Genomic DNA, 11,997 nt, shown 5'->3' on the forward strand with positions numbered 1-11,997 from the left:
CATGAAAAGAAATAGAGCAAAAGATTGGAGATTGAAGAAATAACCTGTAGGCTAGCAGTGCTCCCTGCTGTCATTCAGAGTGCAGTCCTGCTACTGCTAGTGCTAGCGTTGCTGGCTTGCTGCAGGGTACGGGCTGCGCCGTTGCGGCCTGTGTCAGCGTGGTGGGGAGAACAGAGAACGGGAGAAGTGTGGTGAGTGGCGACGATGCGGCGACCGATCCAGCAGCATATATCGAGGCAAGGGGGGGCCGGAGCCCTCTACGGCCAACACGTGGCTCTGCCGGTGCACGGCGCGGCAGCCCTAACCATGTCAGCGTTCAGCGGCCTAGTCGTTGGCACGCACATCATTGCTCCTACTGCACCTCCATGCAAGACGTGCCAACGTGATTTCACCGCGGCTAAAAGGGTTAGTTTTAAAAAAATAAACCGTGTCGTATTTAAAATAGTTTAAAAAATGTTAAAAAAAAATTCCTCGTGGGCGCCCGGAGAAAAAGGCGCGGTCAAAAGACCTGCATGAAGCGACGCCACCGTATAACGATGGAGGGGAGGCCAAGGGCCAAGGCAGCAAGTACATGAAAAGCTGGCTATACAGTTTTTACTTTTTCTCACTCTCGCTCCCGTGACCGACGGGAAGATTATTTACCGGCGAAATGTTTTCTGGGCGGGCAAATTAACTGTGACAATACGACGCGGTGGTACATCCATTCATAATTCATTCATTGTGCTGCACCTGCACGGATCGGAGTATGCATGTAGGCTGGCTGCAATGCATTGCTTTGCTTCGATGGGTGGTCTGTCGATGGCGGGTGAACCTCTTTCCTCTCTCTTATCGCCGCTGGAAGTTGAGGTACTTGATGGCCAGGGCGAAGACGACGGCGAAGAGGACGCAGAAGCCAGCCACCATGGCCGCGACGGCCCCGAGGAAGTCGTGGCGGAACCCGAAGTGCTGCTCCAGGAACGCCACCACGGTGGTGGAGGTGACGCCGTCGGCCAGCAGAAGGGACTGGTCCAGGTCGCCGAACTGAGAGGTCAGGAGCCCGTACAGCGTCCAAGACACCGGGTTGGCCCAGTAGTACCACCTCCACCACACTGGGATGCGCTGCGTAGAGAATACAGACGGTAAATCGGTCAGTGCTGCCGCAACGAAGAGCACCCTCCAGCTGAAGCTGAAGTGTAAATAACATTGGTATAAGTGTATAACACGTAGCGTGTCAACACTATTGCCCCTGACACGGGAACAAAGGGGTTGTCAGACAAATAGTTCCCAGAGAGTAAACCAACGAGAGTGTGGATTGGAACCCGGTCATCTTGATCTTGTAACGGTGTCTTGATCGAACATTTTTTTTACAAACTTTTTTCTTTATTAATATATGCCGGAAAAAAAAACTCTATAATGCTAGCTTTTCCTAAAAAAAACATGTAGTGTCTACATGAGCTACCCATCAAGGTTTTTTAGAAGTAGAAATTTTAGGATAAATAGTTCAAACTCTCTAAGTAAAGGAAAAACAAACTTGGACCAAAAATATTACTTCTTTTTAACTTCTTTTTTTCTTGAGACAGAGGGAGGGGGAGAGAGAGAGAGAGAGAGGACCTTTTCTTCAAAATCATTGGCAAGTGCGGTGTCGAGTTGTTGTGGACAATAGCCTTTACCGGACTACTATTGGGCCCATAACAGATAGGACTCATGCATTCTGCAGCTAGAGCCCAACCCGACAAAAAAATATGGGCCCACCTAGGACTCCAGTCCCCCAAATGAAAATAAAAAAATGCATTTCAACTCTGGAATGCAAGCAACAAAAGATATTTGTGTCATAAATCTAAGACGTCTTTTTTCATAACTTTAAGCTTTTTGGACGAGAGGTCACATGAAAAATTCACAATTATTGGTAGGCTATATGGTTTAGAAATCAGCTACAGGACGTTAGGTGCAAATTATGGGGGCGCTAGTTTCTCCCATACCTTTCTTGGGATCATGAATCCACAGAAGAGATTCCACAGCGTGTAGAATGGAGCAGCAACAATAGGCGCGACCGTATGATTTGGAGTGATTGCCGTCGTCATCATGCCATAGAAAGTGAAGTACAGCAAAGTGAAGTACATGAAGAACAGGTACCACAAGAACTTGGCTGCTGTCCACTCAAATGATCCCAAACTGTAGAAGATTGTACCGTATATAAGTGACTGCACAAGGATGTAAGGGAACTCCACAGTGACCTGCCAAAGAGTAATTGTTAGCGGGATCCCATTGTTAGCACAATGTTATGAGCAATAATGATTTCTAAGGAGGGATAACACTCTGACAGGAATTACCAGAGAAAATGCAAAAGGCAACGCTGAATACATCCCAGCAGCTCGCTCTCTGTATGATACAAATCTTTCAATGGAGATCACAGGCTGAACAGAAGTAGCATTGGTGATTCCTATGAACAACACCGCTGCATACATGGCACCCATGGCATTGAATATATCATGTTGGGTCTCCCTGACAATTACACATCAACAAAAAATGTGCTCGGTTCAGCTCACCAGAAAGAGAACCATGTGTAAGTATTCAGATAAATTGCTGTCAGGAAAATCAACAAGGGAGCGTACCTTCTAGAACCGAATTTCCAGCACATGGTCCCAAACATCAAGGAAATAATAACTGTGTAGAAGAATCTAACTGCGGTGTACTGAGGGTTCCTCCAGTACGATAAGTTTTGCTTCCATAAGCAAGCAATATACTGAGCACAAAATGGTTGAGCATACTTTGTGGCGAAAGTAAGTTCCTTCGATTCGCTGCTCGGTCTGCTCAGGGCCTCAACAACTTCTCTGGTCTGCCTGAAATACAATAGCATAAACAAATGGTGAGGAAAAGGTGAAAATAAAAACCTAAGGCTGCGTTTGGATGTAGACATTGGGGCTTAGGAATTGGAATTGGCATTGGCATTGGATAGCACCAAATGCCGCTGTTTGGATGGCCTAGACTTTGGAATTGGAAATAAGCTTCAATGCCAAGGGGTATTTGCTACAACCACGCCACCTCACCCGCAATACGGAGCCGCGACCCTCCGTATTGGGGGGAATCGGAGCCGCGACCCTCTTCTTCTCCCTTCGCTCGATAGCACGGCACTGCCTGCCTCCGGCCGCTCGCTCGCAGGCCGGTGCACCTCTTCTTCTCCCTCCGCTCGCTCGCACGGCGCACCTCCGTTCGCTCGCTCCACGATGCCGGCGCACCTCCATCCGCTCGCTCGCACGGCCGCCGCTCCACACGCCGACGTTGCCTGCTCCGCCTGCACGCCTCCCTCTCCTTCCCCAGGTACGGCAAGTGCCCGCCGGTCAAGGTCGCTGCCCCCGACGCCTCCCTCTCCTTCTTCCCCAAGGTCGAGCAGGTGCCCGCTGGTCAAGGTCGCCGCCCCCGATGCCTCCCTCTCCTTCTTCCCCAAGTCCGGCAGGTGCCTGCCGGTCAAGGTCGCCGCCCCCGATGCCTCGCTCTCCTTCTTCCACAGGAGTGTCGGGGTGGTGCGGTGGAGAGGAGATGGGTCAATTCTATGCACATCCAAACAATTAGATTTGGTATTGTGAGTCATTTCCAATACAAGGCTGATTTGGTATTGGTACCAATTCAATGCCAACATCTTCAATATCTACATCCAAACAGACCATAAGAGAATTTTAAAAGGGTATATTTATTTACTGAAATAATTTGGATTGCCGATAGTATTCAGCGAAATCCACTCCAAGAATCTGCTCCATCTGAGTGCTTGTAACTTCCAACATCCATGCAGCTGGATTATAGCCATCCCTTATTTTAGGCACTCCCGTAATTGCCTATTACCAAATATGAGAGTGTAAGGACGGAGGCTTTGTGTAAGTTTGCAGTCAGTGAGAAAACACATACTGCAAAACATACCTCAAAAAAGTCAACCAGATTACGCGATTTGGCACCTAAGGGGCCTGCATATATAAGTTGCCCTCCACGCTTCATGAATAAAAGCTGAGCAGCATATGCAAGTAAGTTAGCAGAGGAAAACTTTGTAATCATTATACATAGTAACATCAGGGGGGGAATAGTAGGTTCAGCAAATGAGACCAATGGAACTTCCACCAATCAGGGTTCAGACTAAAAAAATTTTCATCACGATGGTTGTTAAAGTAGATATTACGTTCAAAAAAATATCGTACTGTTTTCCTTCGTAGTGAAACTGGAAGTCTATAAACATATCTGTGTTGAAATATCCACTAATTAGTTTTTTATGACTAACCAGTAGAGATTTCATCACAGATATGTAAGGCCTTTGGAATGTTTGTCAGTATTAAACGACTCTCGTGTTTATGGAATTGATAGCTATATAATGACTTCTCAGTTAGTCCTTTTACCTCATCAAAGGATTCAAATATGTCAATACTTGGCTGATGGATTGTGCAAACAATAGTCCGTCCTGTATTAACAATATTCCGCACTGTCCTCATTACAATGGCTGCAGATCTAGCATCCAATCCTGATGTAGGCTCATCCATGAACACAATAGAAGGATTTGCAACAAGTTCCACAGCGATTGTCAACCTTTTACGTTGTTCTGTCGACAAACCATTCACCCCAGGCAGACCAACAAGAGCACCACTTAAGGGATTCAACTCAACAAGTTCCATCACCTCTTCAACAAAAGCCTATGAAAGGGAACACAAAGGATAAGGAGGACAAAAGGCGCATGTGATGTATAACCAATCAAGTCTTACCCTTTGAGTGTCTGCATCAACATGAGAAGGCAACCGGAGGCATGCTGAGTATAACAAAGACTCGATCACAGTCAAGCAAGGTGAATGGACATCATTCTGTTCACAATATCCGGATATCCTAGTGAAAGTCTCTTGGTTCTTAGGATACCCGGATATAGTGATGCTTCCTTCAATGAGACCTCCAGTCTTCCGGCCAGCTAAAACATCCATGAGGGTGGTTTTGCCAGCTCCACTGACTCCAACAAGAGCTGTTAGTATCCCTGGCCTAAATGCTCCAGTGACATCAACAAGCAGCTGCAGGCGGTCTTCTGCTATACCTTGCGTTTTTAATTCCTGCTAGCAGAACTGGATTATGAATGAATAGATACATATCTTTTTTTTTCTGAGAAACCTCATTGCAAATGATCCAGCTCTGACGTACCACTGGTACATCAACATAGTAGTTGATATTCCTGAAGCACATAGAAAGGGGTTGAAAAGGTAACACCATCCCCTTCTGTTCCTTGAGATTACCTGAAAGTGGAACGCAGTCAATATTCATGGCAAAAGCACTTTCATGAATGGGGAATTGTTTTTGTCATGTTGGTGTTATGAAAAAATAATTCATTCTTCTAGAATTACCGCTTAGTGAATTTGACTGCAGATATGATCTTAGCTCTAGGGCTACCCTGTCATTCTTCCTCCTAGAATCCCTGTGCCGGACTTCATCTTTGGACACAACAGCTTGCAGATTACCGATAGCTGTGAAGGAGAAAAAACTGAGTGAGACTGAGACGATTATATTTTAAGGGTCAATTTGTTTTGGCCTTAAAAGTTAAGCATACTTACGGTTGAGAAGTGTCAAGAACATTGTGAACAAGATGTTCAAAATAATAGCATAACCAAACAATGCTCCAACACCGATCCAAAACCAGTATTTTTCCTTGAATAATCCATATCCAGTAAGTATCGCTTCGCCCATTGTGATGGTCTGGTTTCCAAATTGCTGAAAAACAGCAAGCATGTATAAATAGAAAAATAAAATAGGTTTACAAGAAGAAAATTAAATTAATACTGATATCTTAAGTCATTTTGGTATTATAGCCTCAGAACATATGTATCGATGTTTTTGGTTGTGTACAACCAAACTACAAAACAAAACACATGTGCATTTGTTGAAACGAGAGAGGACTTAAAGTCAAGTATTACCTTGTTCCAAGAGTGCCCATGGAATTCATTGACAGAAATAGCATTTTGTGCATACATCATAGGAGATACCCAATAACCCCAAATCCACCATACTGGTATGCTTTCTGTTAGTTATCGAGGGAACATTAGGTACATATAATCTTGAATCGTTATCAATAAGAAAACAGAGAGCCTCAACCTTTGGTTATGATGAATCCTCCAAGGATCATAACAACCAACAGAGCAAATGATCCAAAGGTGTTAGCGACTATCATATTGCGGCCCAAAGAGGCCATGACCCGGAAAAGAGCCAAAGATGTTTGGTGCAGAAAGAAAAGCAACAAAAATTGTCCCAAAAATCTGCAGATGAAAAAGGATCAACTTTCTAATGTCAAATGACTTCGACGCTCTGGTCAGAAGAAAAATGGAAAAAAGATAGCGTCAACTACCTTGTAAATTGGGGATCATAACCAACCACATAATATGTTACAAGCACCCACATTCCTGACTCGTAAAGTGAGGTTGGAATGCTCAAGAGCCAAGAAGGAAGTGTATATGCCCATGGTGGGTAGAAGTGCAGGTCCCTGTGCTTGTAAAGAACAGGAAGCTTTGTGACCAACATCGAGACTTCAGTGAAGCCATTGAACAGAATCATAACTATTGCAAAGTAAAGGGCACCAAGATAAATGATTCCATCATCAACTGAATCATGGTGCATTGTTGATCTGAAAAACACCGTCATTGTGATAAGGGCAACAAGAAGAAGCTGCCAAAAAGAGAATGTTAAAACGTCTTTGATTGGAATTGACAACAAAAATTAAAATATGCCATTAATCTCAAACTCATAACATCTGATGGAAGCACAAAGATGTAAGAATATGTGTGTATCAATCTAATCATAAGCTATCATTCAATATTTAAGCATGATAGGATAACTTTTTTCGCATTAATTTGTTAGATGAGTGACTTCACAATTTCACATTATTATTGAGAATTCTGAGGTAAAAAATCAGGATAGGTTAGTGAGGGCAATGTGGGTTTTGGTTTTTACTCTGAGCAAGTTTTAGCTCTTATGTTAATGCATAAGCTTTTTGTATCAACCGTTCAACAGCATTGTTACCTAGTGCATGTATTATATATTAGTTTGATACATGCAAATCATAATTGATAATACCTGAATGAATTTGAAGACATATATGAATGAGTTCCTTTTCATGAGCAGACGCTGCCACTGGTAGTTGGACTTGAGAAGCTCAAGTCTCTTGACACCGTAATTTGATGTACAAAGGGCTGCAGGATGATTGCGATGTCTGTTGTATGGCACAGTTAATTCCTGATGCAATCTCTTACCAATAATAAATGTTTTAAAGGCTTCAGCAAATTTTGATACAGAAACAAACTGGTATGGATAATCATAGTGGCACCAATACTGCTGCTGATCTTTCTTGGACAAAACCTGCAATGGAAGCAACGTGAATCCACGCGAAATTCCAGTTGATATAGAATTAAAAAGTGCAAAGGTGCGTACTTCTTGCAAAAAATCAGCCACATTTTTTCTTTCTGGACACCTGAATCCCATAGCAGCAAAAAAATCAACAGCATATTCACGTGGACCTTGGTATACGATTTGACCTTCAGCTATAAGAATGACATCATCAAATAGCTCATATGTTTCCGGAGCTGGCTGCAGCAAGGATATAATTGTAGTGCCGTCAAGGGCATGTGTGGAATGCCTTAGGTATTTGATAATCTGATATGTAGTTGCACTGTCAAGGCCTGTCGATATCTCATCCATAAACAGCACACGGGCAGAACCAACTAGCAATTCACCTGCAAGTACCACGATATTAGCACAACTTGCACACTGAAAAGAGCATGCAACATTGCAAATTGCAATAGCCCATCTTCAGATGACAGCACTAGAATACATAAATGGCAGTAATATGCAGTAACCTGTTGTCAGGCGTTTCTTTTGCCCTCCGGAGATCCCTTTGATCATTTCATCTCCAACAATAGTATCAGCACAGATGTCCAGCCCTAAAATCTTGGCTAGATCAAAATTAGCAATTCAGAAGTCTTGGCACAGGAAAGTAATCAAGAGGTTACCAAAAAAAAAAGTGCTAACAGCTTTTGAAAATAATGAGAAAAATAAGATTTAGAAAAGAGTGTGTCCACTAACAGTTGTAGAATAAAATCATAAAGAATTTGTAAATTAATGAGGTCAGCATAAAAAATAATATAGCAAACACAAAAGAAACATTGTTTTGAGAATGTCCAAAGCACATAGACAAATAGCTGAAAGAGATGCATCCCATACCATACCTTCATTATATACTCTGCCACGAGGCTTGTCTGCTTGCCCTCAAGAGCCAACGCCTGAAAAGTTGAGAACAATATTTATGACACAATAATTAAATAATTATATAATCATTCTGCCTAGATGTAGTCTACCTTCATGAACACATCTAGGTCCTCATCAGGTTTTATCCCCGCATTCTTTTCTCTCCTCAGCAGTTCAACAAGCATATCTGCAGGTTGGTTGATGTCAAAAACCAAACAATCAAGGAACAGAAAAACTTGACTAATTCGTGATGCAGTGACCTACCATACTTTATTCCAACACCCTGACAGCGCCCGGCAAACTCCAGAGTTTCCCTGACAGTCATCTCTGAAGCATGCCAGTCTTGCTGACTGACATAAGCAGATGTTCGCTGAGGCACGAATTCGTTCAAATGGTGGCCGTTGTAAGTAATGTTCCCGGACATCTACAACAAATTTGGGTGCTTCCTGTCAGTAACAAGTTGTGGGGCCTGAAAGGCTAATTTTGCTGATGAGAATCCATTGTCAATAGAAGATGCCAGTCCGGCAGTCCAGCCTCGTGATGGACAAAGAATGAATTGAATTAACCCAGATACAAAGAGTCACCCATCATTTTTGAGGAATAAGCATTCAAAGACAGAAAAGTGATTGATGTGATGTTACAAACCTTTAGTCCAGGACCAAGCCGTCCAGCAAGAGCAAGGAGCAAGGTGGTCTTCCCGGAACTTGGAGGGCCCAAAAGCAGTGTCATTCTGCAGCACGAACCAATGCATGTGCACATTGAAGCAGAGCTTAATTTGGTGTTCCATAAATAAAAAACAATGATATGCAGGGGGGAGACAGATTCTCCACACGCACCTTGATGGGCGAATTACCCCACTGATGTTGTCTAAAATTGGCAGTTTAACTCTTCCCCCTCGATAGATCCTCAGACGCCTCAGAAACGCCTATTAAAGAGAACAAGATAAGCATGCCAATATTTAAATTCTACAAGAGTAAAACTGATGCGATAATTCTTCCACTGCCGTAGAAAACTTGTTTAATCGTCACTTTCACATGGAGAACTAGTTTCGAACAACTGATATAATGAAGAACGTAAAATTGACGAAAATTTTGCAGTTAGGAGCTATGGACCAACCTCTGTCATGTTGCATATGAAGTTCGGGATGGTCGGTAGTGCCCTGCTCCCGATATGCACGTAGGCGTCCACTGTCAGATCCTCATACCTCACTTCGATCTTGGGGAACTCTATATGCACTCTGCAGGAGCGAGGAGACCGGAAAAACAACAGAGTTTCAGAGCCCAAAAGCAATATCAGCACAACATGTGATGCCGCGATACAAATTTTCGCATGTGCTTCCAAAGGAGGCAAATTATTTGACAGAAGCGACCAGCGAGCACGTACGCAGCTCGTCATACGAGTAGCACGAGCAAAATCTACTAGCGCTGCTGCCAACAGGCGATCTGGCGACCACTTCGCGCCTGCTACCGCTGGTGCTCTGCCTCCTGCTTCCGCATCCGCACGCGGAGGCCCAATCATGGCCTGCGCGTCAGTGGGCCATGCCCTGGAAGCTTCTGATTCTGAAGTCTGAACAGCCCATTCGTAGAAGAAAAATCTTCGAGGCCCCTAGTCAGCATCACTAATCGCGAAGGCGAAGCCTATCCGCGGTAGCACCTGCCAGGCTTCCTCCCCATATCCCAATTCCCAAACCCCGCGGATGGGCCCCTTGGGCCCACATGTCAGGCAACGCGCGCGTGGGTCCTTTTGGCCACACCACACTGAACGTAGCGAGCGCTTCTAGAAGCTTCTGCGCAAGCTCGTCAGCGCGCCGCCCGCGCGAGCGGAGGCAGCGAAGTGGGGGCGTTCGTACACCGCCGGACGGAGAGAGAGACGACGAGGACGAGACATAATTTTTTAACTGGCACGGGGAGACAACGACACAGGGCAAAGCATGATGACGGGCGAGCAAATTAAATGCAGGAGTGTGTGTACTACTCACGCGTCGAAGCGGCTGCGTATGCGACGGAAGAAGTGCTCGGCGTCGCCAGAGTCGGCGAGGAGGCGGTCGACAAGCGCGGTGCGGTCGCCGGAGGAGAGCCCGGCGACGTCGACCTCGCAGAGCACGTCGTCCCCCTCGACGGCCGCGGCCCCGTCGGGAGCCGGGGACCTGAGCAGGCCCCGTCGCGCGCGGGTGACGGTGGGGAGCCGCTGCAACGCCGCCCACCGCAGCGCCTCCCGCTCGTCCTCCGCCTCCCGCCAGGACCCCGAGCGCGAGAATGCCGCCTCCGCCGCCCACATCGTCTCGCCCGCGATCAGTCTCCCCGCCCCGCCAAACCCTAGCTGCCGCTGTCCGCGCGCCCTTCCACCGGGTAGATGGCGCGGCAGTGCGGGGATTTAAGGAGGGCGTACTGGCAGGCGGTGGTAATGGCGGACTGGGGAGGGAGGGGTTGGATCCACCGACTCGCTCGCATTTATGGCGCGCGCGGCCATGGCCGCCTTCTCTCTCTCTCCTTTGATCAGTCTCCCCCGGGCTTTCTCTCTCTGCTTTGCCCCTCTAATCCTCGGGAGTTTTAGCGGAGACCTGGAAGATGAGGGCGACAGGATCACAGGAAAGGGAGGGAAAGGGGAGGCCGTGCACCGGCTTTCCAGTTCAGACTTTAGACTCCAGTGAGACTCTCCGGGTTTGGTTCTTCTGGGCCTGTTCGTGGGCCCATTTAATAAATAGCCTTTCATTTACTTCCTTTTTACTGTTTATTACCGGCCCACGGTAATTCCTCTGTGTCTAAGGTTATTCGAAAGATCCAAAACACTATCCATTTTAAATAATATATAGTTTATTTTTATTAATTCGAACTTCTCTAAATTTGGCTAAGTTAGCATCTATAATATCAAATTAGTCTCAGTTAACTTCTTTACAAATTGTCTCTTGATAAGACATATTTTATCTGAACTTGTAGATGTTAATATATCTTTTCAAAAACTTTAAAGCCTAGAGAGTAGAGAAGTTTGACTTAGGGCTCGTTTGTTTTAGTTTTTTTATGGCTTCTGTGAGCCCGAAGCCAAAAGATGAAACAATCGGTCCTACCGTTGAGCTGGGATTTGAAAAGTTGACTTATGAGGAAATAAACTAAAAGCTTAAGGGGAGCTTCTCTAGCTTTTAGTGTGTTTAGAAACTAAAAATTTATTACAAAAGGTGAATAACAAAAAGAAAAAATCTAGAAACCAGAAGCTAGAAAAGCAGGGGCGAATCCAGGATACCATGTCAGGGTCAAGCATTTAGCAATGGGGTCAAAGATGTATCGATTCTCTATTTGAAAGAGTTTTTTGCATGTGGATGCATGTAAGAACTTTTAGTGAGTTTTCGGAAAGTTACAGGGCTAAGTGGCCTTGGCGACTACATGGAGATTCGCCCCTGCCAAAAAGCTAGCCTTTGAGCCAAAAATCCAAAAGCTATAGCTCAAACAAACATGCACCTAAGGAGATAAGCTAGATTAACCAATAATTTGGAACAAACTGAAAAGGCACATTGACATTGAAATGCTTTTACCATTTCACATTGAGATCTTGACCATTTTTCTTTACGAGATTCTAGCGTTCCAATGATGACGTCTGAGCTGTTTTCGCCGTGGCTGCAAGCGTTTGCATGGCATGGCATCACAGCGAGCGAGGAAGGAGAGCCAAGGACACGCAGGACGGTCGTACGTGGACATGTTTACAGTTGCACGGCAAGCACGAGCTGGTTGCCAGCGCCAACAGGTTGGCACCATGCGTGGATGCATGGCCCGCCGCACG

The 11,997-nt window shown here is 45.3% G+C and overlaps 1 protein-coding gene across 1 annotated transcript; it reads right to left on the bottom strand.

Annotated features, from left to right (window-relative positions):
• Positions 1–568: 568 nt before the first annotated feature.
• Positions 569–10,712, bottom strand: LOC136461642 (ABC transporter G family member 31). Its single transcript, XM_066460932.1, has 24 exons — positions 10,205–10,712; positions 9,343–9,463; positions 9,063–9,151; positions 8,872–8,956; positions 8,491–8,650; positions 8,337–8,413; positions 8,208–8,261; positions 7,839–7,929; positions 7,414–7,715; positions 7,060–7,341; positions 6,335–6,651; positions 6,085–6,245; positions 5,907–6,010; positions 5,547–5,703; positions 5,340–5,459; positions 5,140–5,231; positions 4,719–5,051; positions 4,359–4,649; positions 3,892–3,975; positions 3,676–3,809; positions 2,592–2,819; positions 2,310–2,481; positions 1,959–2,213; positions 569–1,098 (listed from the first exon to the last, which is right to left on the bottom strand). Exons 1-24 carry the CDS (start codon positions 10,501–10,503, stop codon positions 826–828), a joined length of 4,281 nt encoding a protein of 1,426 aa, XP_066317029.1. The 5' UTR covers positions 10,504–10,712; the 3' UTR covers positions 569–825.
• Positions 10,713–11,997: the final 1,285 nt, after the last annotated feature.

The sequence above is a fragment of the Miscanthus floridulus genome, chromosome 6 (genome assembly GCF_019320115.1).
Source record: "Miscanthus floridulus cultivar M001 chromosome 6, ASM1932011v1, whole genome shotgun sequence".
Taxonomy (NCBI): Eukaryota; Viridiplantae; Streptophyta; class Magnoliopsida; order Poales; family Poaceae; genus Miscanthus; species Miscanthus floridulus.

Excerpts from the sequence above, each read along its gene's own strand:
- LOC136461642 (XM_066460932.1), bottom strand. The coding sequence starts at position 10,503 with ATGTGGGCGGCGGAGGCGGCATTCTCGCGCTCGGGGTCCTGGCGGGAG. Across the intron at positions 9,464-10,204 it reads ATACGCAGCCGCTTCGACGC|AGTGCATATAGAGTTCCCCA; the intron begins GTGAGTAGTACA and ends TCGCTCCTGCAG. Across the intron at positions 3,810-3,891 it reads ATCTGGTTGACTTTTTTGAG|GCAATTACGGGAGTGCCTAA; the intron begins GTATGTTTTGCA and ends ATTTGGTAATAG.